Source organism: Vespula vulgaris, chromosome 8 (assembly GCF_905475345.1).
Source record: "Vespula vulgaris chromosome 8, iyVesVulg1.1, whole genome shotgun sequence".
In the NCBI taxonomy this organism is placed as follows: Eukaryota; Metazoa; Arthropoda; class Insecta; order Hymenoptera; family Vespidae; genus Vespula; species Vespula vulgaris.
The window spans coordinates 4,776,473-4,804,161 of NC_066593.1; the positions used below are offsets into that span (position 1 = coordinate 4,776,473).

The 27,689-nt window shown below is 30.7% G+C and overlaps 2 protein-coding genes, 1 long non-coding RNA gene and 1 other non-coding gene across 6 annotated transcripts; 1 reads left to right on the forward strand and 3 right to left on the reverse strand.

Moving 5' to 3' along the window:
* Nucleotides 1–304: 304 nt before the first annotated feature.
* Nucleotides 305–6,167, forward strand: LOC127065969 (probable basic-leucine zipper transcription factor R). Of its 2 annotated transcripts, XM_050999065.1 has the most exons (9): nucleotides 305–660; nucleotides 1,081–1,505; nucleotides 1,589–1,727; nucleotides 2,052–2,203; nucleotides 2,280–2,692; nucleotides 2,782–3,141; nucleotides 3,283–3,315; nucleotides 3,466–3,722; nucleotides 3,807–6,167. In XM_050999065.1, exons 1-9 carry the CDS (start codon nucleotides 562–564, stop codon nucleotides 4,407–4,409), a joined length of 2,481 nt encoding a protein of 826 aa, XP_050855022.1. In that variant the 5' UTR covers nucleotides 305–561; the 3' UTR covers nucleotides 4,410–6,167. The 2 variants fall into 2 exon arrangements, with proteins under 2 accessions (XP_050855022.1, XP_050855023.1); XM_050999066.1 differs by lacking the exon at nucleotides 3,283–3,315.
* Nucleotides 5,580–24,005, reverse strand: LOC127065971 (orexin/Hypocretin receptor type 1-like). Of its 2 annotated transcripts, XM_050999069.1 has the most exons (7): nucleotides 23,311–24,005; nucleotides 10,806–10,953; nucleotides 10,348–10,566; nucleotides 9,978–10,137; nucleotides 9,642–9,754; nucleotides 7,723–7,998; nucleotides 6,934–7,079 (listed from the first exon to the last, which is right to left on the reverse strand). In XM_050999069.1, exons 1-6 carry the CDS (start codon nucleotides 23,752–23,754, stop codon nucleotides 7,724–7,726), a joined length of 1,359 nt encoding a protein of 452 aa, XP_050855026.1. In that variant the 5' UTR covers nucleotides 23,755–24,005; the 3' UTR covers nucleotides 6,934–7,079; nucleotide 7,723. The 2 variants fall into 2 exon arrangements, with proteins under 2 accessions (XP_050855027.1, XP_050855026.1); XM_050999070.1 differs by lacking the exon at nucleotides 7,723–7,998 and having other exon boundaries at nucleotides 5,580–7,079.
* LOC127066002 (U11 spliceosomal RNA) lies at nucleotides 21,751–21,885 on the reverse strand. Its single transcript, XR_007782239.1, has one exon. It is a non-coding gene; the product is annotated as a U11 spliceosomal RNA (small nuclear RNA).
* Nucleotides 24,006–24,446: 441 nt separating the features above from the next.
* Nucleotides 24,447–27,574, reverse strand: LOC127065973 (uncharacterized). The gene is made up of 3 exons (XR_007782229.1): nucleotides 27,158–27,574; nucleotides 24,668–25,025; nucleotides 24,447–24,576 (listed from the first exon to the last, which is right to left on the reverse strand). It is a non-coding gene; the product is annotated as an uncharacterized LOC127065973 (long non-coding RNA).
* Between the last annotated feature and the right edge of the window lie 115 nt (nucleotides 27,575–27,689).

Below are 27,689 nucleotides of genomic sequence, written 5' to 3' on the forward strand. Positions count from 1 at the left end.
AGAAACAAGGTAACTTATAGGTGACGTTAATTTCGCGTGAATCTTATAAATTCGCGCGGCAATCATTCGAAAAGAAATTCAAGCGATTCGTCGATGAAACAATTATTTTATCGGAAGAAAAAGAAATTGATAATTACGAATTTTATTAATACGATCGACGTTAATTCGATTTTAATTAAAAATCTTGAATGTTTTCAATTGTACGTCATTTTACAACAAAGGTTATATTCACATGGAAGGTATCACTGATCACGTCAAATTCAACATGACCGCCATTGCTGCCGAGCAATCTGACAACGACCTAACGGAATCGTTGTGGTCGCTGAAGAGAAAATACAAGGACGGTGTGCCTTCTTAATTAGTGTACTTAGGTCGTTTGAGCTGTATAGAACGAGAGTTTTTAGAAAATCTCCTTCAAGTCGACAGACAATACGATAAGTGACGATAAGTTTTCTCCACTTTTCTCTTCGTGCAACGATCCTTCGTTACCAAAGGAAAAGAAAAAGAAAGCAAAAGGGACGGAAACGGTTGTAGAACGCGTGTGGCTTCACTCGAAATAACATGTCTGATATACGACGTCGTCGAAAATCCAATCAATCGTGTGGTTCTGATGATCTCTCGGATTCTTACGAGGAGTTGAACGCCACAAAAGAGACTCAAGTGAGTGGATACATGAAATACGATTACATATGATTTATTTCTCAATTTTCATGAGAATTTCTTCAATTTTCCAAGATTTTTTTTCGGATTTATCGATAACGAAAAATGAGGTCGGAAGTTCGATAGTCGCTTCTAAGTAAACCAATATTATATTTAAATACATCGTTACGATTCGATAGTCTAGTTTTATTAGTAATTCGTTGGTTATCTAGTTTTGCTAATGTTTTATGGTTATCTCGTTTGAATGATTTTCGGGAAAACCCTGATAAAACGCTTGATTTAATTTTCTGTTAAATTTTCCTAAAATTAATAGCCGTGTTTATGAAAATTTCGTATATGAGAATTTTTTTTTAATTGAATTCATTTGCGTACCTATATCTATGTAAATTTAGTATGGTAGGTGTATTGTTTCTCTTATAGAGTAGCGAACAAACTGATGGACACCAAGATTCAGAATGTGATGTTTATGTAACTGATTCTGATGTTGAGTCACAAGAAGGTGTATTAAGAGAAAGTGGAGATGGACAAGAAGAAGAGAAACCTCAAAAGAAATTAGACGATGATGAAGATAGACGAAATCCACAATATATACCTAAACGTGGAACATTTTATGAACATGATGATAGGACTACAGATGAAGTTACTGATAATAATACAGACTCTACAAATGAAAGAGAAACTAAAGAAAAAAAAGTATGGAAGGATAAAGAGGATAGATGGGATCACGATAGATATAATGATGAAGAACAAGCTCCAAAGAGTCATGAAGAGTTGATAGCAGTATATGGTTACGATATTAGAAATGAGGAAGGTCCACCTAGAGCTAGAAGGAGAAGAAGATATGGGTAAGAGTTATATTTTAATTATAAATAAGTGTAATGAAGTTTAATATTTTTTTATTTGACATCTAATATATTTATATATATAGACGTGGTCCAAATAAATATACACGTAATTGGGAGGATGAAGATGCCTATGGTAAAACTGGAAATAATACATCATCTAAAAGCAATAATAGAAAGTTTAATAGAAGTGGAGAAGATTTTCCTGCACTTGGTACTAATAAGGTAAATATAACTTTTTGTAAAAATATTTTATTCAAATATATGTTGGAATATATGCAATATAATAGCATATATTAGAATAGTTTATTTTGTATTTATATACAAAATATATCTTTGATTCATTTAATTACATATTGCTGATATTAATGTATTGGACAGCATTGGATGAATGTTAACCTCAATTCTTTTCTTTTTTTGACTTTAACTCCTGATATCATTAATGTTGATTGTAAATTTTATATTACTTATCATTTTGACATAAGCAATTTTTTAATTACTTAAAACTATATTTAAAGAATATTATTTCTCTAATTTTGATTATTATAGAATTCTTCCACAACTGTAGAAGAACCAGTAATATCATCAGCATGGTATAATAGTAAAAGTAAAACTATAAATAAAACACAAAATTTTCCACCTTTGCAATCACAGCACGATGGGCAAAAGACAAAATCTTCTGGAGCGTCTGTTGGTCATATGTGAGTAAACGTTGTGATAACAGTTACTATAAATGATATTTAGTTTAATTATATTTTTAAATTATTTTAATTATAGAAATGAAAACAAAGTTCCGAATGAGTCTAATAATCCTGTTTGGAAAAAAGAGGGTAAACATGGAAGCCACAATCACAATACAAATGGAAATAGTGGATCTAGTGGAGATGCAGAGAAATCTGTTGAAACAAAAACTTTATCAAGAGAAAGTAACAAACGAAATGTACAAGAGTCAATGAATTTTGGAACAGGCAGAACTCGTGGAAGAGGATTTAAAGCAAATGCTAATAACAATATACTAAGCAATAGAACAGTTGAAACTAAACCAAAAGGAAGAGGAGCTGGTCCAATAAATTCTGAGAATAGACGAAGTAATACAATACAACATGATGATGATAATCAAATTACACATGACATGAAAAATATTCACATCAATGATGGTGGACCATATCATCAAAGTGGTAAACACAATAGTAAGTTGACATTTTATAAATAAGAAATAAAAGTTTGATAAAACGATTTTATTTTTATTTTATTTTATTTTATTTTTTTTTTTTTGTAGAAAATTACTATACACAATCCCCAGGTCAACAAAGAGCAAACACTGTGCCTCCAAGAATGCAGCAACAGCAATCTCATCAAACACAATCACAGCAAGGACATCAGCAGCAACAAACAGTTCAGCATCAACAACAGCAGGATAGTTCTGGTAACAGACCAAAGCGGTACTCCAGCCTTCGTCAACGTCCGACAGTTTCTGAGAATCCTACACAACAGAATTATCAGCCTCCACATGGGCAACATACACAACATGCGCAACATGCACAGCATGCACAGCATGCACAGCATGGGCAGCATGGACAACATGGGCCACATGGGCAACACAGTCAACATGGGCAACATGGATATTTTACTCCTCAAGGTAATTAAATAAAATATATTCTATGTATAATAGAGTAATAAAACTAGTAATATTAAAATTTATAAAGCTGTTTCTTGTATTACTGGATAGATTTAATATCTATATGTAATATTAACGGCCGTTTTATGTGCATTTATATAGCTGGAAATTCAAGAGGCGTTCTAGACTCTCAAGGTAAGATGTGACGCGATGCAATCACGTAAAAAAGTTTCTTTTTTGGAATGAACTTGGAGGATTTTACTACCGATTATTTTTTAACTTTCGTACCATTTTCAAGAAATATGTCTGTTTCAAAGTTTTAAACCATGACTTATATCTGTACAGGTTATCCGCAAGGACATTTCGAACAAACTGCACCCGTAGCTGCTCCAGCTGCTCCTATGGCTGGACAACCAGTAATACCTTTGCCACCAAATGGTCAACCTGCTAGCTATGCTCCACCTCCGTTTTTGGTGCCACCACCTCAGTTTATACCACCTCAAACTGCTCCTCCTAGTATAATTAATTATGTTCCTGGTCCCAATGGACCAGCATTTCAACCAAATTTTCAAGGCTATCAAAGTTACACTCCTCCTGTGCAGGTAAATTTTATAATCAGGATAATAAATCAGTCTTGGTTGTTTGATTTGATTAATAAAACTTATTCGATATTAATAACATTATAGGCACAAGGACCTCCTCCACCACAAGAATTATTCCAACCACAAGGTTGTACTTATTATAGTCCTGCTCAACAGCAACAGCAACAACAACAAACAGCTCCTGTAAGACGACCAAAGGCAGCCATTCCAATTCTTCCACCTCCGGATAATCAGCAACATCAAAGTAGTCGTGGCAGAGGTAGAAGTACTCAATCTAATCAACAAACTAATCAACCTGGTAGTGTACAACAAAGTGAACAAGAAGTTAAAAGTAACTCAGTGGAAAGTGATCAAAAGACTGTGTCAGGACAGTTTGACAATCTACAAAATGATCAGTCAGAATCGATTCAACAAAAGGAAGAAAGCTTAATATCGAGTAATATAAGAAATGAAGAAAGTGTAACTAAAAATATTGATGACATAAATACATCACTAGAAATTTCAGTCGTTACAACGGATAAAATAGAAGATATAAGTAACAAAGAAACACTGCAGATAGTTGAAGATAGCAAAAGTGTGATTACTTCGAAGTCTATACAATTGGACATTGATAAGACTGACAGTGAACCACCTAAGCTCGAAACTACTATTCCTGAAACTTCTGTTGTTGAGGAAGCGGTTGCCTAAATAATCCACATGAGATGTTATCGATAGAACGAGTTATTAGAATATCTAAATGTTCTTTATAATAATCGAATTGAAAAGAGATGAGTTGTCGCAAAGATATTCTTCTGTTTGGTTGCAGTTTTATAAGATCTTTTGTAGAGGTATTACAAAAAGTAAACTGGGAGTCAATCAGATATTAGTAGTCCCAGCAAATTGCTTCTTGTATGCTATTATATACTGAATAATCCAGATTCCTGCTAAGTGCAGAATGTATCTGTTACATATAAGATTCAGGCTTGCTAAGATATTGCAGTTTCCACTTCAATCAGAATTTCTTTATGACTTGTGTCCAACATCAAAACTTGAAACTGTGTTATCAATATGTCGATAATACATGGAAGATCGTTAATTACTTTTCATAAATGAGAATTATGTAATGCCATTGAGAGAAATATGCGGTCTTGAACGTTCATTTAGGCAAGCCTGTACAACACCATGTAGCGGATATATATTAATTCTTTATCGATTATGTTACTCAGATCAAACTATGTAAATTTCTAGATATATCAAAATTTATAAGTGATAATTACGATTCATTATATGACCGATTTTTATTGATTCGTATTTAACTATACTGCCATGTATTTTACATTTTGTTTCTTGCAATATCCAACATGCTGCAGTTGTATTGTACTTTTTATTCAATTCTGCTACTTTTTTCCAATTAGGGATTGGTGATTTAGGTGTATTAATATTTAACAAACACATCCTCTATATAATATATTCTAAAATAAGATAAAGCATATTAGATAATTATGCTGTTTCGAATGACGTTATAATTACTGAGATACTGAAAAAAAATTTCTCAAAAACATGATCACTGTAAATACAATACAGTTCAGTGCGTAGCTGTTTCATTAATCGTCTTATCGATCCTTATGTGATTCGAATGATCTATTTAAATGATTAAATAAAAACCTACTTAGCGTATTTTAATTGAGACATATAACTTAGTTATATATGATATTAACGCTACTAGAAAGAAGCTTTTTTCTTTTCTTCGCAAAATCTTACATGCAATGCATTTATTTCATCGTATAGAGAATAAAACATTAAAAAGAAAAAAACAAAAAAACAAAAAAAAAACAAAGGAAAAAAGTAATACAAAAAAAAAATAAGAAAAACGAAATATTTTGTATGAAGTCGCGTGATCTATATATTTTTAAAATATACACTGCTAACGCGTTTTTAGGGAATGTCCGCATTTTCGATCGGTTCTTCCCTGTTGGGTAAATAATAACGATTACTTATATATATATTGTTTCTATCATTACACTAAAAACGTTGCAGCTTGTAAACAAAATGTACTGCTGATAACTCGATTATATAGCTTATAAGAAAACCAAAAAAAAAAAAGAAAATCAATAGGTTCGGATAAGTTCTGATTTATACGTCACATTAATCCTTCATATAATACCTGACACAAGAAATAGTCGTTTATATACATATACAAATCTGTACAAATATTCTGATGTATGTATGAATAATGGAATATATTTATAGATTGATTCCATTTATATACATCCTATATATACAACAGAATACTATACAGATTCGAAATTACTACCGAATTCACCTCGATAGTATAGAAAAATGACACTTATTAAATTTTGTAGATATCACTCCGTTTAGTATATTCAACTGTATCATAAGAGAATTGTTACGAATACTAAATAACACCATTATTGCGGAAATATACGCTAACAAATTGTCACTTAACATGGTACCTGCGAGTACATCTCTTCATTTATTCGACAAACATTTAGGTCATCCTTTTGTCTCTCCTTTTTCTTTCTTTTTTTTTTTTTTGAAGAGAGAATTCGACGTTTATTTTAAATGCGTTTAACGTTTACAAAATAACAATACAGTTTTGATGACTTATTCTTTTATTATCAATTACGTTAAAGCTTCTCAACTTTTGTTGCTAAATACATACGTATACGTGTATATAATTTTAAAATTTTCATGTTTAATTAATATCGACGGATTTAATACAAGTTTCGCACGAAGCGTCAATGTATTATGTCAATGATGATGTTGATGATGATGATGATGATGATGATGGTGATGAAGACGGTGAACAATGACGATAATAATGATAATAATTATCGTGCGTGTGTGCATATAATAATATTAAGATGAGCAATATACAAAATGCAAATAAAAATAAAGCGTTTAAACTTCGTCGAATTTGATATTATCCGGGATTACATTTGAATTGAAAAGAAAATAATTTATACAGGGTATATCATAATTCATGATATAGTGAATTAAGGAACACCCCGTATACATTTATCATGTCAATGAGTATTGAGTTAATAATGTTTCAAAAATTACATCTGAAAGTGTAGCTCATTCGTTTCCTGCTTCAACCATAATAATCACTTATTTGAATTTATTCTGATTTACCGTTTGGACGTGGCTCAGTAATCGCGAATCCGCTCAGTGGTATGATCTCTGTATTTCGTTGAACATTATTATTACTATTGGTTGTAGTCTGTATCGACTTTATTGTTGCACGAGATCTTGCTGCGAAATAATTCGTGATATTAGCGATGCGAGTCGTTCGAGCTCGATTTTTGCGTTTCTTGAAGCAAGGAAAGGCGCGTTTGAATTGTCTCCGAAATTTACCTATAACAGAAGAACTGCGCATTACGTTTTATTAATCAGGAGAGATAATTCTAACACGAAAATTTGAACTCTAAGAATATGTTTATATCTAAACAAATCCAGCATATACCGATAGCCTAAGGGTAAGCTATATGTGCAATAATATTGATGTACATAGTTATTGGCCGTTTATTATTAATATGATAATTAATGCTTTACTATGTGCCAATAACTGAAATGCTCTAACTACTTAGCTAAGGTAACTTTTACAAAATACAACTTATCTCTACGCAACTAATGCATGTATATGTACATATATGTAGATTTTTTTAACACACCCAAACACATACATATCTAGTTTTAATATTCATTATAAAGATATTATAACATTAAAAAAAAAGAGAGATATATATATTATAACAATTTGTATATAAATAATAATTTAAATATTATTTATATAATTTTTATCATCGCAGTGTTTATAAAATGTATGTAGAAAATGAAGAAAATATATATGTACATTATACATTCCGTTTACACGGATATTACATGCTTCATGGCTATAAAACTATAAAAGAACTACGATCTCATTATTATATATAAAGATCATTCTCTATCTTATCGAAATGGGCCAATAACTACTAGGATCATGCATATAGCTCACCCTAAGCATAATCGACTTCGCGACTGGAACTGTTCGCCGTTTTGAGATCCGTTCCACCGAGATTCGTTTCCATCGTGATGTCTATAGATTTCTTTGTACAGGACGGCCGTTTTATGGAGGACACAAAGGGATCACGACAACATCGGAGCGTAGAATGGTAGCCATTACCCATTCTATAAGCGTAGTTGCTGAGCCGATGGGTCGTATGGCGACCATTCGCATTGCTCACAGGAGTACAATCTCGAAAAGTACGTCGAAATTCGTGCCGGAACTTACCTATAAAGTACAATTAAAACATCTCCTGGCATCTTTTTTTTTCCTTTTTTTTTTTCATTTATTTATTTATTATATATTTTTTTTAAATTGTCTCAGACAAATAATTTTGATCTTCGATTCGATTTCTTTGACAAGGGGACAAGTTTACGATTAGAGTAGAATATTATTATCGTTTGTTATTAAAATGTTTTAATAATTTTTGAACACTGAAAGCTACGATTTTATTTCTATTTCTATATTTATATGTCAATATATAATAATATTTCATTAAAAATAAAAATATTATATCAGTGAGGATCAATATCCTATATAAAAGGTATCTTGGATCTGATAGTATCGAGATCATCGTAAAAGAGGGTCTTTTTTTTATTACGAAATATAAAATATGGAAGAACATGGATCGCAACTTGAAACACCCATCGCAATTTATTAAGAATACATCTGGTGATTCACTAACTTCCAAAAAAAAAGAAAAAAAAATACAGAAAAGAGGATATTTTCATGTGAGTGTAGAACCCAAGATTGTAAATAAGAATCATAATTTATTCAGGGGTTGAGTTGTTTCTATATAGAAGCGACGAAGGGTAACTCAAACATATTCACCAAATAAAAGTTCGTGAATATTGTAATAATATCCGTCGCAACAATGGGATTGAAGATATAAAAACTGAATTAAAGAAAGGTACTGAGACTATCCATTAATCTATATGCACTATCATTTGAGCTAATCTCATAAAAATGCTTGTCTTATCCACGTAATATAGTCTGATCGTTATTCGATAACAACAGATATATAAGATTCCTAATGAAACTATTTCAATTAATGTTTGAAACAAATTGAAAAGTTTGATCTTACAGTGGATATATCCGAGTCAAAATTCATTTTCATATTTAAGAATTAAGTCAAAATAAATTAATAATTACGAGAGATCAGATGTATAGCAACAGTTACGAATCGAAGATAAAACTGTGAAAGAGTATAGTCTTCGATATCGATGAGATCAATTTTCAATCGATAATTCTGATTTATTCGCGAAATAAAAATGAAATTCAATGAGAGATACGAACAAAGTTTTTCATCTTTCCCTCTTCCGTATTTTTTTATAATTTATATTATACAATAATAGTAATATAGACTTATCGATATGTTCTCTTTTTTCTTTTTTGTATTTTTTCTTTCATCTCATGCAAATGGAAATTCGATGACCTAAATGATCAAATCGAACTCTATCTTTTCCTATGTATCATGTTGTAGCAAGAAGTATTCGCGTACATCCCCTTTAATAAGAAATTGTCTTACGAGGTCATCGATATCTTTCATTAAGGAAATATACTCGGATATCGTGGTAAGAAAAAATGCCAATTAAAGACGACACCGTAGGGGAATCTATATTTTATCTTATAAAGAGGATCCACTCAGAGAAATTCATTATTTTTGCGGGTCACGAGATTTCCTGTTTAAACAAGCGATGGTGTACTTCTATTGAATTACGCTTTATATATATATTATATATGTATGTACTATCGTATAAGTATATTAAACGTATATAATAAATTTCGCGTTTATCAGAATTAGTAGTTTCGTTTAACCAAGAGAACATTCATTGTTTAAAAAGTTTTAATTAATAATATTGTTTAATTACCGCTCATAAAATTGTAAATCAAAGGATTTGCTGCGCTGTTGACGTAACAAAGCCAATGAACGAACAAGCTCACTTTAATCGACCATTCGCCGGACGGTAAAAGCATGGTATATCTGCAAAAAATAAATTCGAGAATATATTAAAAAATTTTTTCAATCTATGGATTCGCTTAAAATGTGAGCTTTTTGTCTAATTTTCGAAATATACGATATTTTCAACGATATCGTTTCACGATTCAACGAGACTTTCACGATTTCTCAGTTTTTCTTTCTATTTGTCTGTCTCCCTATCTCTCTCTCTTTCTTTTTTTTTCTTTTTTTGTCTTTCTCAACATACTTTAAGATCGAGAAAAGATGTACTGGAAAGTAACAAATGGCGAATGTGACAACTATGGCTATCAACATCTTTGCTGCTTTTCGTCGAGATCTCAATTGACCCTCAGGGTTTCCAGCACCGGTAGAACGTGTCTCACCTATCTGACAGGCTCTACTAGTAACTGTAACATATAACATACATATAGTATAGTAAAATTTATTTTTGTAAGTCTAGGCCACGCGACCGATCATATTATTTTAATTCACATTTTCGTGAAAATATAATATATAGATATATTTAATATCTTATACTACTTGATAAATTCTGTATAATCTTTTCTATCTATACATATAATGAAATAAGAATACATGGAATATTGTTTTTTACTCACGATTGTGTCCAGGAATATCGCTACGCCAAAGAACATGTACTATTTGCCAGTAAGTTAAAGTCATGAAAATTAATGGAACGATGTATAAAAAGGTTAACTTTATCGCCCAAAATATAGTTTGTTTTTCATGACTTAAAGAAGATTTGCATTGAGTATAGAGTATCGTCTTTACTTTACTTTCGGATGGTACCGTGTGGAGTACTAGTATATCTGGAATATCTGTATGAAATACGTATTGATTTATTGTATTATTATATTATTAATATATATATATCAATATATAATAGTATATAAAGTTTATTTAATATTAATACGTTCATATTAATGTGTAAAATGTTAATGTTTCGAAAATAGTATTATATTGAAAATGATATTCTTTAATATATTAAAATAATATTGATATTATTAATTAATATAATATTAATTAATTTATATTATAACGATTATGTAATTATTACCAAAAAGAAAAGATACCGTCCAGATAACAGCAATAGCTGTTTTTGCCCATCTAGTAGTCGATCTGAATCTCAAGGGATAACAAATAGCATACCATCGGTCTATCGATATGCATGTCAATGTTAAAACGCTAACGCTCACCGAGACAGTCTGTAATAGAATGTAAAAGGATTTAAATTTAAATATCATTTATTTTGGTTCGTCATTGGTCGGATTCTTATATAATACTATTTTTATCTGATAAGAGGCTAAAGGATGTTGGAATAAATTGTGACGGTCGGTTTAACTTACGCACGCGATGTAAAAATGAACGCAATGAACCTTATTTGCAATTGAAGGAAAGAGAAGTAATTTGCTTACATTAGCATAACCATCCGTTTACTAAGCGATGCGGCATTTTCTTCCGCAGTATTAGCTCGTCAAGTTCAAGTAGATATTCTCGAATAATCTAGTTCAGATTTCTTTGAAAAACGAAATATTTTCAAATGATTGTATTTTATAGAAACTTTTATACAGAAAACTCTCGACAATGGGTGGCTTGAGGCGATTTACTTGAACATTCAAAAGCATAGATTCAAAGTTTAAATACATTCAACACGGAAACTAGATTCCAACAGAACTTCTTTTCAAAATAGAAATGTATATTTTGCATCGACTCTCTTTACATAAAAATCTCGTTACATTTCTTCCAATCTGTTTAAACATAACTTTTATTATATAACTATGTAATTATATTACAATAAATAATTTAATATTTATTAACATATATGTACTAACAGATATGATGTAATGACCTATCTAACATTATAACATTATTACATATAATGCAATTACATTATAATATAATAGTATTACATATAATTCGATTTACGATATATTTTTGCAATCAAGATTTACGAGATCTTGATTTATGAGCTTTTAAACAAATTTGTGTCCAATTCACTTTTATTATTAATAAATATTGAAATCAACATTTTTTCATCGTATTATTTATTCTACGTATAAATTCCAATATCACGATATTTAGAAACTACATTAGATCAATTAATATATTTTCTTTATCTCAAGGTTTGCTTCATCGTCGTAGAAATGGCATGTGACCACAATCGCGAATCTCCGAATATTTGCGAAAGTGGCTGGTATAGCTTGGCAAACGCTGTGACACACGTTTGCCCACTTAATCGACTGTGGTATAGAACACAAAAGCGGTCTTAACTGTTTCCTGCACATACCATGTTGCTTTATGTTGCAACGAAACCTGCCGAAAGCTGTGCTTCTGCATATGTTCATACACATGCGTTCGCACAGACGTACGTGCACACGCAAACATACACACACATATATGTAATTTTCCTGTCACAAGCGTTACGACAAATTACTCTCATTTGAATGAGTATTATCATTCTTCATATCTAGTTCTGTTTAAATTAATAACATTGTTACACGTGCGTCGTATACCAACGGCACTATCCATCTTACTGTAAATTATGCAGCGATTGATGAATAAACAGTCATATCTGATTCTGATTGCACTGCAGTAATAATTAATTAAATTAATTTACAATAAATACAATCAATTATTTCATATTAATTACACGAACTATCTCGTTTTATTGGAATATAATAATAAATATATATATAATTTGAATAATAATAATAATAAAATAAATAAATATATATAATGATAATTTATATCGTTTATATTAAATAACGAGAGATAACAATCAAGTAATAGAAAATAAATCTGAAAAATGTGTTGAAATATAAGAAACTTAGTTAGGTATCCCTTTAAAAGAGGAAAAAATTTCATTTGATTAAGAATCAGTTAGAGAACTAAGGAGTGGCAATTCCGAGATTGCTGTTATACGTATCCTTGCTATCGATCTTCAGAGAACACTCTGCATTCTAATGGGTACAAAAAACATTCAGAAAATCTGTACGACTTTCGAGACAGTCGTTAACTCCAAGATTACGATTCTGGAAACGCAGAGAGCTCGAATACGTTTTTCTCTTTATCGAATTCTTTCCCTTCTATTTTATTTTATTCGTAGAGGATTTTGTTCAATAAAATACGTAGAACAATTTGGATTATTTTTTACCGATACAAACGATGTCTTAATAAGATTTTTTTAATTTGTGTATTTTCGTATTTTTTCGTTATTTTTAAAATCGTCAAAATCGTTCCTCGTAAAAATTCTTGATTGATAAAATCGAATGACTAAATGTCAACTCGAGTATTTATTCGATCTTGGAACGTAACTAGGGCGAGATACCACTTAAGATCACATTTCTTATCGTACATGACAATTTTAATGAAAATGTTGGAAAAGAATTCAAACTGATGCCATTCAAATGCAAACTTCCCTTTTTTTCTTTTTCTTCCTTTTCTTTTTTTTTCTTTACAATGGTGACTTGTATGGTCTTCCATTATATTTAAATATAGAAAAAAAAAGAATTTTCTAGAACTCGAATACATTTTTTAGAATAAATTCTTTTATTGAACGACCGAAATAAATGTTAAGGAATAAAGTAATCTGATTGAATTGTAAAACCTCGTGTATGGTATGGGTCATTCAATTTTCCACTTCGAAACTTGATTATTGAAGCCATCCCATGTTTCCTCGTGGAAACAGGTGTTCAGTGCGGATAAAGGAAATTGGGGGAAAATTTAAAAGAAGTTCTTTCTACTGTTTGTGACGTTTTCTTTTTCTTTTTTTTTCTTTTGAAAAGTAGAAAAGAAAAATAAATTGAGATGCAAAAAAGGCAAACAGAAAGAGAGAAAGAAAAAAAAAGAAAAAAGAATTGATGGTTCCTATCGTTTTCTTTTCTTCGATTAAAAGAAAAAGATTAAGAAGGAGATTATGAAGTATGTAAAAAGTTTTAAAATAACAATTTATCACGTTCTTTAGAGGTTCTCGTGTGTTCTGGAAAGGGAGAGAGCTAATGCCATGTTTGTCTGCTTTGTACATTTCACACGTAGTCAACTGTGTTGTTTTCTGCCAGTTATTTATTTTTTTTAACTTTGTTATATCTCTCTAGAGAGGGAAATTCAACATGGAACATTTTTGCGAGTGTTTGTTATCGTACACGTTGTGAAGCACGTTTCAATTAAATCAGAGTTATCTACCATACGCACTCGCAAATATGACGTTAGTCGATCCAAATTGAGTGATCAAAATCTGATGATTCGTTTCTTTTTTCTTTCCTTTTCTTTTTTTTTTACTTCTTTTTAACATTTTTTTTTCATTGAAATTTTGAATCCGCAATGATAATAATTATTATAAATTCGTGTAAAATTTTCTATCGGAAAAATACATATACACTCGGATAATGTCATCGATCGCGTTGAAATGAGAGCTCCTCTCGAACTCGGTCGTAAACATTTTTTTTTCTAAACGCTTTTAAAGAAATCGATAAATCGAATTACGTATGTACGTAGATATACAACTAAGTGTACACGTATATAAATGTGAACATGTATACGAAGATACTGGTTGGTAAATATAATGAAATGTAAAATGTATGAGAATACCTTTACTTGATTAAATCTAGTCGAGTTGATTTCTAAATTTCATTGTTCTAAATTTTATTATTATTATTCTTTTTCTTAAATAAATACGATGTACCCGTTGTTTCTTGAATTTCCATAGTCATTAATTAAACATAATATGCATGTCCATGTGTACATACACTCGATGAAGTCCGTTTGCATTGCATGATTTCGTTTGCATAATTTGCGTGTCATAGTTGTTTCAGGAAACTACGGTTTTGAAATTCGTAGCATGTGGAGAATAAAGTGATTAATAACCTCAGAGAATCTCCGTCGAACCTTATACGCAGGTACTTCCATCCATTACTATCAGGGACAAAGATATACCGAATCTATACAAAACGAACTTGCGCCATTCCTTTATGAGGATAATTGATCCGTATGATGGTTGAGTAATCGATAATCGATTAATTGAAGATACTACCTAACATAACAGACATGAATCTATATATAGATATTATCGATCGTACGAATGTAATAAGTAATTTTATTAATTGATAAATCGTTGATAAATCATTGATAAATTATCAATAAATTGTCAATAATTTATCGATAAATATCTATCTTTTAGATTTTAACTTATTCCGTTTTATTTCATCGCAGATATACCTAACTATTATAGCTTATATATATATATATATACATATATAAAATTGGATAAAATAAAAAATATCTAGTTTGAGAAAGAATACGCGATAATTGAATTTCTCTTCCACGTTCTGTTATCTTTTTTTCTTTTCTTTTTTTTTTTACTTCGATTACCACGTAAAAGTGGTTTAAGCTTCGCAAGTACTTTCTAACAGCTGTTACGCGTTCGACGATCTTAATTTACGATCATAAACGATGATGAATTCGTTCGACTATGTAAACGCGATGTCCTACGTTTTTTTTCTTCTTCTTTTACTTTTTTTTTTTAATTACCTCACAATCAATTAACATTACTACATTCGTGTAAAATAATAAAGAAATCATACAAATTACAAATTTAAATAGATATAGGTATATTTTTTTATTCCTATAGTGTCAATAGAAAGATATAGAATCCATCTAATAACATTGTAATTGTACGTCATTCTGATCCGTTCGATCTTAATTAAATTAAAGAGTTTAAGAGAAGAAGAAAAAAAATTGCAGGATAATGGATGTTCTCTCTTTGACGTCGAAAAAGCTTAGTGGAGTAGGTGAGACTTTTAATTTCTTCTTCGACCAATAACGTTGCAAGACTTTCCAATATGACGGAACTTTTTGCTTTTATTTACTTTACAATCTTTTTCGATCGTCGATGGAGTTCTCTTTTTTTCTTTGTACGACTTTAGTTCTTTTCCTTTTTTTTTTCTTTTCTTTTCTTTTCTCTTCTCTCATGGTTCAATTCTTTTTTATACGACTAATTTTATAAGTCCATTTCCTAAAGTCTTTACCTACATCAAAAATGAAAATAGAAATTTCTTTTGGCATCTATTAGATTAGATGAAATTATATACATCTTTAGAATGCGAAAAAAAAACATATTTTTTATCATAAAAAAAAAGACAATTGGAAGTTAAGTTCGGTTATAAATCACTGAACAATGCCAAAATCTGTTATATCCACCATCACATTTCATTGTAACAAAAGCTATTACATTCAGTACACTGTTATTTCAATATAACTAATATTTTTCTAAAATTCCATGTCTTATTTTTATATAGTAATCTCTTACACAGTTATACAGTTTGTTAAACTTTAAGGTGCTGTAACTCGATGAAATATCGAGTATTGGTACTCCTTGAATTCGTATCGATGTTCTATAACTTTACGACTTTTATTCGACATAAAATATCGATTTCCAAATAAAAAAAAAATTTTGTTATGGCTTCAGTGTCTTGACAACAGTGCACTCTATGAAATCGCTTCAATACATATTACGTATCCCCTTCAAAACCTAGCAATTTTTATTTGAAACATTTGTTTATAAAAACAATAGAATCGGAGAATATGTGGTCATATCGTTTCAAATATAAGATATTCTACATTATGTTGACACTACAAATAGTTGAACACCAGAACGAATGCATAGCTAACACCAAAACCTATTATCTCCTTACATTTCAAAAGTTACATAATCAAAATTTGTTATGTCGAACAAATTTTAATGAATTAAAATAAAACCATTGTTATATGATTTTCAGCTCTTATATCAATTAAATCGATCTAATTAAGATCGACCAAATATCGAAAACGAATCATATATCAAGTAAATATCTCTACTGGAAAAATAATGACAGTATTTTGTGAGTCGTGAAAAAAAATTTTTGAACATCACGGACTTGGGTAATGAACGATTCCATCATGATCATTTAATTTTGTCTGGATATAAAATATCTGGATTTTTTGAAAAAATAAGACATGTACCTACTGTTCATATTTACGTTGTACATTACAAACAGTAGCTACTTACATATTTATCATTCACAAATATAAAAATATACAAATATTAAAATACCATAAAAATATGAGTCAAATAAAGCAGTTGAAGAATCTCGAATTATACCAATGGCAAGCAACTTAAATTAGTGTTGACGAATTAAGCAATTAGGAAAATGTTTCATTCGCTAAAAACCACAAGGCCATGGAGACATTCATACGAGGTTACCGTGAAAAATTTATATCCCGGCAGATCAAGCTAAGAGATAGTTTTATTCCTCGTGAAATATTATTTCGTTCTTCTGAGTGGTTACTGGATCGATTTCGTTCAGTAAAATATAGATACTAACACGTGACATTTCTTTCGTCATTAGGCCGATCGACCACATCTTGCAAATATACATATATCACTGTAATGCATGTTCGATAAGCTCTATATTTAGAATATTCTCGAAGAAGATTAGATTTATTATTTCGAAAGAAGATAATTTCTATGATAGAAACGTCATTTTCACAAAATAGAATACTAGAAAAGGACTTCGTTAGATTTCAGATTAATTCTTACGAATCATAGCTTTTTGTGCTTCATAAGATTGAAAGTTTGATTTAAAAGTCTCAGATACGAGAAAATACACGTTCCATGCATTTGCTACAGATAATCTCTTCAAGCTTTGTCTATGTATGTATATACTTTATATATAAGGTATTTTGAAAATCGAAATACTATAGTAAAATCGAGCGATGGATTATCAATATTACATAGCGTGTATCTATCTTTCTATACGCACACACACACACACATATATGTATATATAATATTTTCTAGGATTAGAAACTTATCGATGTTCACTTTCATAAATCATATGAAACATCAGCGTCCAATGTGTATTGCAACTTCCGAGAGTTAGCTACCCTTCCTCATATGTGTGTGTGTGTGTGTGTGTGTGTGTGTATAACATATGACTATATACAACCAATAGTCGGATGATATATCGGTTTCACGTACCTTACTCTTTAAATGCAGTATTAAATCGTTTTCAAATCGGGCAATCAAGAACAATTTGAAGAATTCAAATATGTCAAGATCAAGAACGCTTTAAAGAATTCAAATATGGCGTATTATAGAACTCTTATTCACTCATATCGTGTTGTCTTCTTGCTTAGGTAGCAGAGAGTCAAATGTTGCATGTTACAAATCACGTCTAACGTCTTTCGTTCCTCGAGATACTTTGTCGTTTACAGCGAATAGAAACATGACATAAGCATTTACTGGAATGGTAAATAGAAATATTTCAATTCAACGTTTCAACGAGGAGACTTTCATACATTTTGCTATAATTTTTTCGACTTTTTCATTTCCGACATTTTCATCGATAAGTTTTTCTCCAATGATTTTTGATAAAAGTCAGGAAAAAAGTTTGAGATGTTTTTTCGAAAATTTATCTTACAATTAATGTTTTTGGTACTGCGTTCTATTTTTACGCTTCAATCACACTAAATTACATCGAATTTGAAATTACATGACCGAACGGAGAATTTTAGTTCTTCCTTTCTTTTCCTATTTCTCTTTTTTCACATTTCAGCGATTCTTATCGACGTTCGAACAATGGATGCGTAAAGAAATTTTCAATACTAGCAGTGTCATTTTCGCCACGAATAATCAAAAATATTTTGAGAACATTCTAATGCGTCGATCGACAAATCCGTATTATCGCTAAATATTTACGTTCCAAGCTTTCTTCTTTCTTTAAAGAATTCGAGATATGCGAGAGATCTCACTGTTCGTAAGTGGTCAGCAAAATTCAAATCCTTTGTGTTTTTATATAATCGCATTGTCGGTAACACGTGATTCTAAAACTATTTTACATAAAATATATAAATTATGAAAGAAAATTTATGGTACGGGCCGTAAAATGTACAGCATCATTTATTATTACTTGCACATATAGCTATACTTTACACTAAGAGGCGATAATTTATGTTTTTTAAAAAAGAAAAAGAAAAAACAAATAAATAGAAGGATTACAAAAAGGATTAATAGCAACTCAAATAATAACGCAGGAAATCACTCGGAAAATACACGTTATCTATATAAATCCATTCTTCGTGCATAATTCTATTATATACGATATATACGTGAGTATGTAGGTGTATATTAATATTCATTATTTTGTTGGTGCAATGATATAACGTAGTTTCCAGTTTTAGATATTTCCAAATTTCGCATTTATGCACGTAGATAAAATATAATTTATTTGGATGTGAACGTGCTCATGGCATATCCTTTTTTCACATTTAAAGAGCGATAGACAGCGATGCTCGACAACTTTTTTACTAAATGCAATAACTTTCCTAGTTATTTTCAGTACTTCCACTATGAATGGTTCATCGAAATTTTTTAAACGCTTTGTTTTATATATATATATACATGTATACATACATACATACATATATATATATATATATATATAAAAGAAAAAACAAGAAGTGATACTGATATAATAATACTGAATCTGTTTTTATGACTTATTTTTCTGTTACCTTCGAAATTCATGCAGTTTCACTCATGTAATTTTGGTCACGCATTGCATCGTGATGTGATAGAGTCCATTGTTTCAACGTAATACACCCTAAGGGTGGAACTTTCGCCGATTCTACGGTTCAGAAACAAGACTTATGACCGACATGAAAGGCATTGTAAGGTTGTAAGCAATGACAGTGCGTGTCCATCCATATGTACATGAGTGCGTGCGTGCGTGCGCGCGCATTTACTGAATATACATACGTACATACATAAACACATCGATAGAATCGGGGTAGAAATGCGCAGCTTGTATCTAAATGCGACAATGTGCGCGCATGCATATGCAGAAGCGTGATAAACCGGTCGAATAATATTTCTGTGAACAATGCCATTGAAAGTGCTCATCGTACAACCTATAGGACCAATACATGGAAGGTTTTACGTCTAAACAGGCAATCGACTTTATGTGCCTTGATCCGATAGACGTTCCGCTAGCTAACAGGTCAAACTTCATCACAGCTTTACCCGAGACTCTCTTGGACACCATTTAATTACCTCTACCTCTGACGATGTCTCATTCGATATTTTCTTTGTCGATCCCCAAAAGGGACTTTAATTTCCCAAGGTAAAGTTACTATCGCGATTTTAACTTTACTTAATAGTCTATATAACTTTATAGTTTCTTTGTAATTTTATGAAACCTTACGATGTAGGAAATAATTTTTTATGGGCTCATGATAATCACGTTATAACAAGATGTGATCTATAATAAGAAACGCGAATGTTTTCATAATATTATAAGTTGAAAAGTCATATAATTAATAATAGTTAAGAATACATTTAATGTCTGACGTTTTAAAATTTTATTAGATCGATTATACACGAGATTAATTTTTTTCAAATCGGTTAATTTTTCTCGGGAACGTGAATCTCTAACGATTGTAATTTTGTACAAGAAGTTAACAATGGGTAATAAAACGAGTTCATATAACGCTAGATTAACGTTACAAATTCGATATTACATAATCCAATCTTGCGTCGCAGTTAACTCGCATCTCCCTTCAAGGAAGCGTTATAAACGATCTCGTCCCTCTCATATTCGTTGAAATCAATCAAATAACTTTTCAATCAACGCCCTAGTTGTAATGTATTCACCCTGAGAGTACGACAATCGTTCTGTTATATTATCGCTTGCGATTCTTAAACACGAATTGACATTCTACGCACATTTTCCTCGCCCTACTAAACATATTACGAGCTACTGAACGGAATAATGTCAAATGCGAGCAAGATTCGATTTTTGTTTGCTAAATTTGTTTGAATAGGAAAAAAGAAATCATTCCGCATTACGCATTAACATTTTTCTTATACAATTATGATAATAGAAAAATAGTAGCTACACGAACGATTCTTTTTTCTTTAATTTATTTCTTTTCTCTATTTTTCTCTTTTTAATTTGTTAGAATTACTTTATTTATTTCAAAAAAGAAGAAAAAAAGAAGACAAGAAAACTTCTCACGATAACAGAGAAAAGAAAAGAAAAGAAAAATCTTACAAATCGATCCCAGTTGTGGAAATAATTTCAGTTTCATTATTATTTATACGATATATAATAGTTCTTATTTAACGTCAAGCTTGTCGATTTTATAAGTAAACTAATTTTTCATCCTTTCGATGGAAGAAATTTCATCTATCGTAATTAGTTAAAGAGGAACGTTTGAAGACCGTGTCTTTTAAAGAAAAAACGACGTACTTATATGCTCGAAATAACACATTCTTCGTTAAAGATCTATATTCTGAAGGATCGCATAAAATGTCGTATTTACAATTAGTAGCACGTAAAACGTACTAATCAATGTCGTTATTATCAACGAGATAGAAGCGAATTTTTTCGACGACCGATAACTCATTAATTGCGTTCCGTTCTTCATGACAAATAAATCACAGAATCCTTTGCGGAGGTCACGAAATTACTTACATAATTCCAGTTAAGTGCTTTAGAGTCCTTTATAAGAAAATGATGACGACGTCTGATCGAATTTTAATGGACTTTCTTTGATTTCGAACATGTGTTAGATAAGTTTGCACGCAAGTCGGTATTTTTGTTTTATATTCTAGGAAAACGACAAATTGATTGAATTTCGAAAAACAAAATTTTTTTTAAATGAATAAAGTTATATATATTGTTCATTAATTATAATTCAAAATAACGTAAAAAATTGTCCTTTAAATTCTTAATCCAATTTAATTCTTGAAGAAATTTGTTATAAATATAAAATAGTTATATCATTAATATCATATCTCATGTGCTTAGTATTGATATTAAAAACAAATTTTTTTAGTGATCTATAAACGTGATGTAATTGATATAGCATAGCTTATCGTTTTCTAACATGAATTACAAACAAAATGATTATAAAAAAATCTCAAAGTTGGTTTTTCTCTCTCTTTATTTATGAAATACGATCGTGGAGGTGTCGGTGCTTATACATGGCAGCCAACAACCTCGCGTTTACAAAAATTACGTGCTGGGTATGTCTTGATAGCCATACCCCGCCGGTCAACAGACAGCAATCGCGCTATTGAAGTAGCGAACACCCTTTTTAGTCAGACATTTTCAGCACGAAACTTTATATATAATTCTAACCGTGGAATTGCAAGCGAGAAAGGGTATTAACATATCAAGCCATCTGTCGATCCGATATCGAACTAAATAATATACTAGCCAATAGAAATACGTCGCACAATACTGGCGCGAAGTTTGAAAAGTTAAATTATTTACTTTAAATATTGCATGTAATATGTTTAAGAACTAATTCATTGTATACCTTCAGTTTATGTATTTACGATTATATCAAATTTGAATTGTGATCCATAATTATCGATTAACGACGATATTATAAATTCGCACGTGTTTCCTACATATAACAATTTATCTACTGACAGTGAAATTCTTGAATAATTCTCCACAACGTAGAACTAGAAATGTTCACATAACACGGATGTATATATATGTATAATGTGTGCGACCTGCAATACCTACACGCAAGTTAAAACAATGCGCGAAGAACGAACGTGTTGAACAAAGAATTGGTAATACAGTGCACGTCGGTGATGCTGCTTGGTAAAGAATTTTCGTTCAGACCGTTTTGATTATGCAAGTAAATTTATCTCTTCCTTTATCAAATATCTCAAATATTCCCTCGGTTCTTTTCAATATTAATGATGTATCAATCTTTGATATCATATAATATATGTACATATATAATACATAATATGTACATATATTATTGTTGTTATTATTATTATTATTATATTTGCGAATGTTTTAATTCTGCGATGTGGTTTGTTAATGAACCACGTGACTCTTATACGAAGTCACGTGACACCAACAAGGTATTATGGGCGCTGACAGTACCTGCGTTCTTTAAATGAAAATAAAAGAAAGAAGAAAAAAAAAAGATAAAAAGAAAAAAAGAGAAAAAACTTCGAGAAGAGATATCGTTGAACGAGAGAGATTTGTTTCAAATGAGATTATACGCGCCGAATAAATCTCTCTCTTTCTTTCTTTTTCGTTGGAAATATACGGATAGCCTTTTGTCGTCAAGGTAGTTTAAAGCCATAATTTTACGGTCGGTCGTTTCAGAATTTTATTCGATTTGGACTTGCTACTCACAAAGATACTATCCTCTTTTACTTTGCACTTCTATTTCCTTAGGTTCCTTAAAGTTAATATCTTATTTGATGGATCCTATGATTTCAGAAAAATTTTACGAACACTTTCTGCTTCTTAATAAATCATTTATTCTTTATTCTTATTGGGAAATCATAAACTACTAGGAATATGCTACGAATGCTTATTTTCTTTAACGGTTCTTTTTCCTAAGTATATATAATTCCTTAAGTAAGTCAATTAAATTTATGTTAAATATCGAATGTTTATGATATCTAAGATCCTAACACTAAAAATAAATATAGACAAATACTAATTTTAATTTTTAATGCTAATTATTAATTATCGATCTCTTACCTGGAGATACGGTATAGTCTTGCAAAGTCCCCATCCAAGGAACCAAGTCTCTGTTACATCCCAAAGTACACTAGACGGCAAGCATATCAGAATAACCAGGAGATCAGCCACAGCAAGATTAACGATGAAGTAATTAGTAACAGTCTTCATTGAGTGATTCCGACAAACTGCCAAACAGACTAGGGAATTACCGACGAGCCCAGTGATGAAAATGATGCTATGTAGACTTATCATGACCCAATCGGTGAAGTTCGGAAATATGTCGTCATACATAATCTCGAGGTACTCTTCGTCCGGTATGCAAGCGTCATTTGTGCAATTGTTCATACTCACAAAATTCAAATTTTCTGTTAACGAAATGTATTCCGATTCATCCGTAGTCTCCGTTAAAAACGGCACAGAAAATAGAAAACACATGAGAACGAACACTTGTAAACGATTCATTTTTCTTACGATATTAATATTGTCTTTCTTTTCTTTTTTATTATTCTCTTTTTTTAATATGTATCCTTCTTAATAAGCAGATACGTGGTTGTTCGAATAAGTTATTCTTTCAAAGTTCGAAATATTACACACAAACTGGTACATTACCGAAGAGTAGCCTTATAGATCGAAAAAGTAAGTGAACCAACCAGCGTTTATCTCGACGCTTACGTCTTCTTCTCGAATGAAGTATATATATTGGTGGAGTCCCTCGTGTGCTATAAATCGAATATGAGAACGTGAACTCAAGAGTCAAGTATAAATGTACATATATATGTTACGAATTACGGATATGAAGATGTCCAGGTTGATGGTACTCGTAATTATATTTTGCAAATTAACTTAAGCCATAACATTAATATAATTTCTATTTATTTTTGTTATACCGACTTATTGTTACCTTTTTTCTTTTTCTTTTGCAAATTTATTATTTTTATTCGTGTTGTGAATAAAAACACGCGTGTAAAATTAAAACTTGGGGACTTTCTTTGCCATTTGCAATAAATTCTATCAACCTACAGAATTCTTCTATAGAATTATTTATAGAATATCATGATATATCTATCATATATCACATATATCTATTACTCTTTTATAAAATATTCTATGAATTATCATGATATATTTATCATGCATCATTATTTTATACTTACTCTTTTTTCGATGTCGTCAGACAGCATGTCAATTTTGTGATGATTTTGGAACGTAAAAAAGTTTTGCCACGTTCTTCGGCGATCATCCGTAAACAGAATCTTTCCTCGATTTTCTTGAGGTCGAAGTCACCTGACACAAAATTTTTCTTCTTTTTTTCATTACACTGACATGTTTGAAAAATGTTAATCTCTGATTTATTTCATGTTAACGTCTGGCTTACCTCTTTCAACGTTTTCGAAGATGTTAAATTTACCGAGCACTTTATTTTCTACGAAATTGTCTCTTTTCACTAGATTCACGAGATGCACTACCGTTCACGACCAGATTACTTTCGATAGTCTCATTAACGAAGTTCGGATCGAGTATATAAATTGAATTAAGCACGTACACCGTTACTTCGTGATAATTCGTTCAATTGAACATTAAAGACCGTCCTAGGTATTCTTTTCGTATTTAAGTACAAAGACGACGCTATCGTCCGTAAATATATTTTACTTCGAATTTTTATATCTATCGTTGGACTTGCCCAAGATTGAAATGTCAGAATTTTTAATCTTATTTAATTAACTTTAAAAGCTCTGAAAGAAGCGTAATTGATTTTTAAAATCGTTTAAAAAGTTTTTTAGTCCACCTAGAAACTTTTGGCCCACGCCGCATTAAAAATTTCAATATTAATCATTGACCAATCCAATAAATAGGTATATCTTATCCTAGAAGAAAATCTTTGATACAAAAAGTGCAACAATTTCTTTTTTCGTAATATTGCAGTAACGGTGAATACTGCTAATAATTTTTTTCCTCCTACGAGATTAGCTTAAGTCATTCGTAATCCTGTTACGTGCTTTCCGAATAAATTAAAAAAGAAATTAGCCGAATCGAAATTTTATATCGTCAAATTTATATCATTTAATTTGATCTTAAACGGATCTGTTATTCAATTACTATTTTATTCATTTAATTTTATTAAGCGATATGACGATGTCATCAAAAAGTCAAAAGGCGTAGTAAAAGGATCTTGTAAAATGATCGAGCATAAACAAGTTAAGTCTCATGATACAATTCAAGCGCTTATTTCTCATTTAAAAGTATTAACTTCCTACTGAAGTTTTTGTTCTTCCCCGAAACTAACTCCGAAAAGTTTTTGCTAGTCCTATGCAACCTGTTAATCAAAATGGTATGCATACAAAATAAAGAAAAATGATATGCGATAAACAACGAATAGCACATGTAGGTGGTATTCTTTCTATATTTTTTTGTACTGAATATATATATGTTGAGAAAAAAAAGTAACTTTTACAACAAGTTAAATTACTTCATAAATGTCAATAAACTTTTTATGAAATTTTAAGTTCTACGTTTACAATGTATCTACGTGATACATTCTAAATAACAAATTTTTATTAAAAAGTTTCGACATAATTTTGATTATTATAATAGATTTATTATTATCCTATATTGAAAAATATTATTATTAGTATCATTAAAAAATACTCGTTTCGCAGAAAAATTCCGACAAAAATTTGTTGACCAATGAAAAATACCAATGGTTCTGGATTAGCTTAATCTTGTTTTAGTTATGGTACATTCTGTTATGCTGACGATACAGAGATACTTGTTTTTCGTGGAATATACAAATGATACTATACGCTTACGTCCCCATCTCTCTCTCTCTCTCTCTCTCTCTCTCTCTCTCTCTCTCTCTCTCTCTCTCTCTCTCTCTCTCTTTCACCAACTATATCTCCGAATGAGTTAACGCTTTTCAAGAGCAATAGTGTGAGCGTATTAAATCTAATTAGAAAATAAATATCCTTTACAATCTACGCCGTTATACGCATCAGCGAAAGCAAAAAGCTCCGTGTGCGTTCTAGCTTCGTCCATTCTCGTTTAAAAGAAAAAAAAAACTTTGACGTTAAATATTGAATTAACTTTTCCAAGTGATCGTTAAAACGTCGATACCAGAGAATGCAATAACTTGTTTCTTCTTGTTTAATGTTGGTTGAAGAATTATCAGTTTTTACAAAGAAATAATAAACTTATGAAAAATGTGAAACATTTTTCTTGTAATATCAAATCGATTGAATCTTAAATTAAAAGCAAATTTTAATATAATTACGTTTTGAGAAATATTCGTATCTCGATTCGTTCTTCTTTTTGTTTTTTTAATTTAATTATTCACGGAAATACTATTAAAGACGCGCCGGAATTACTCTTTTCACGACTAAAGAACGAATTCATACAAAAGTTCTAATTACGACGAGTAGACTTTTGAAATATTCATAAGAGCTTTTTAATTATTAAACTTGAAAAATTTTCCTAAAGAAAGAGAAAAAATGAGCGTTCCTTTCTTGTAATTTCCAATGACACGAAATACGTTCGGACAACTTTTCTGTTTACTTCTCCTTCTTTTTTTTTTTTTTGCTTTATATTATTTGTAATTACGAAGTTCTTCGTTATTACTCGCACGTCAATGAATGTCCTAGCTTATTTCAAAAATCCTTCTACAAATGTCTCATAATTTACTTCTCATTTCTATCGCTTCTACTGCTAATTACTTTTCATCACGTTTCTTTAAAATAAAATTGTCAATTTGCTTTCCGATCATATCTCATAATTTTTTCTAAACCATATACATACCCACACACTAACATACATACATACATACGCACATACATACATAGATACATAGATACATAGATACATAGATACATACATACATGTGTGTATGTGCGTGTATATATATGTGTGTGTTATCAAATACTTGTTCGCCGATGACTCCTCATAATTTAACAACAAATCAAACTTTCTCTACTTGTCCACCACGTACACTTCAACAATTTTTACGAAATTCCGAACCCGTTCGTTGATTCTTTTCATGCATAAAAACAACGACTAAAAATAATAAATAATCAAAATTAACAAAATTCTTTCTGAAAATTTAGCTGATTCTAAATATTTCTTTTATTTCTCTTTGAATTATGAATTCATAACTTTCTTCCTGAAATAAAAAAACAAATTTCTCTCACACATAATAGAAGAAAAGACAGGAAGAGACGCGAACGCGACGACGGACTATGCGAAACTGAGGTTACCGTCGTTTTGACGAGCACGTAGGTATACACCATTCGCGAGCCACGCCGTCTCCGTGCGTTATTCGCTTCAAGGAACCTCGATTTCTCGGCTCTGATAAACTCGAAATATCTCTCGTTCATAGTTCACACACACATACATACATATATATACCT

Excerpts from the sequence above, each read along its gene's own strand:
- LOC127065969 (XM_050999065.1), top strand. The coding sequence starts at position 562 with ATGTCTGATATACGACGTCGTCGAAAATCCAATCAATCGTGTGGTTCT. Across the intron at positions 2,693-2,781 it reads TCAAAGTGGTAAACACAATA|AAAATTACTATACACAATCC; the intron begins GTAAGTTGACAT and ends TTTTTTTTGTAG. Across the intron at positions 3,142-3,282 it reads TGGATATTTTACTCCTCAAG|CTGGAAATTCAAGAGGCGTT; the intron begins GTAATTAAATAA and ends GCATTTATATAG.
- LOC127065971 (XM_050999069.1), bottom strand. The coding sequence starts at position 23,754 with ATGAATCGTTTACAAGTGTTCGTTCTCATGTGTTTTCTATTTTCTGTG. Across the intron at positions 10,138-10,347 it reads CGATATTCCTGGACACAATC|TTACTAGTAGAGCCTGTCAG; the intron begins GTGAGTAAAAAA and ends TATATGTTACAG. Across the intron at positions 9,755-9,977 it reads CATCTTTTCTCGATCTTAAA|ATATACCATGCTTTTACCGT; the intron begins GTATGTTGAGAA and ends TATTTTTTGCAG.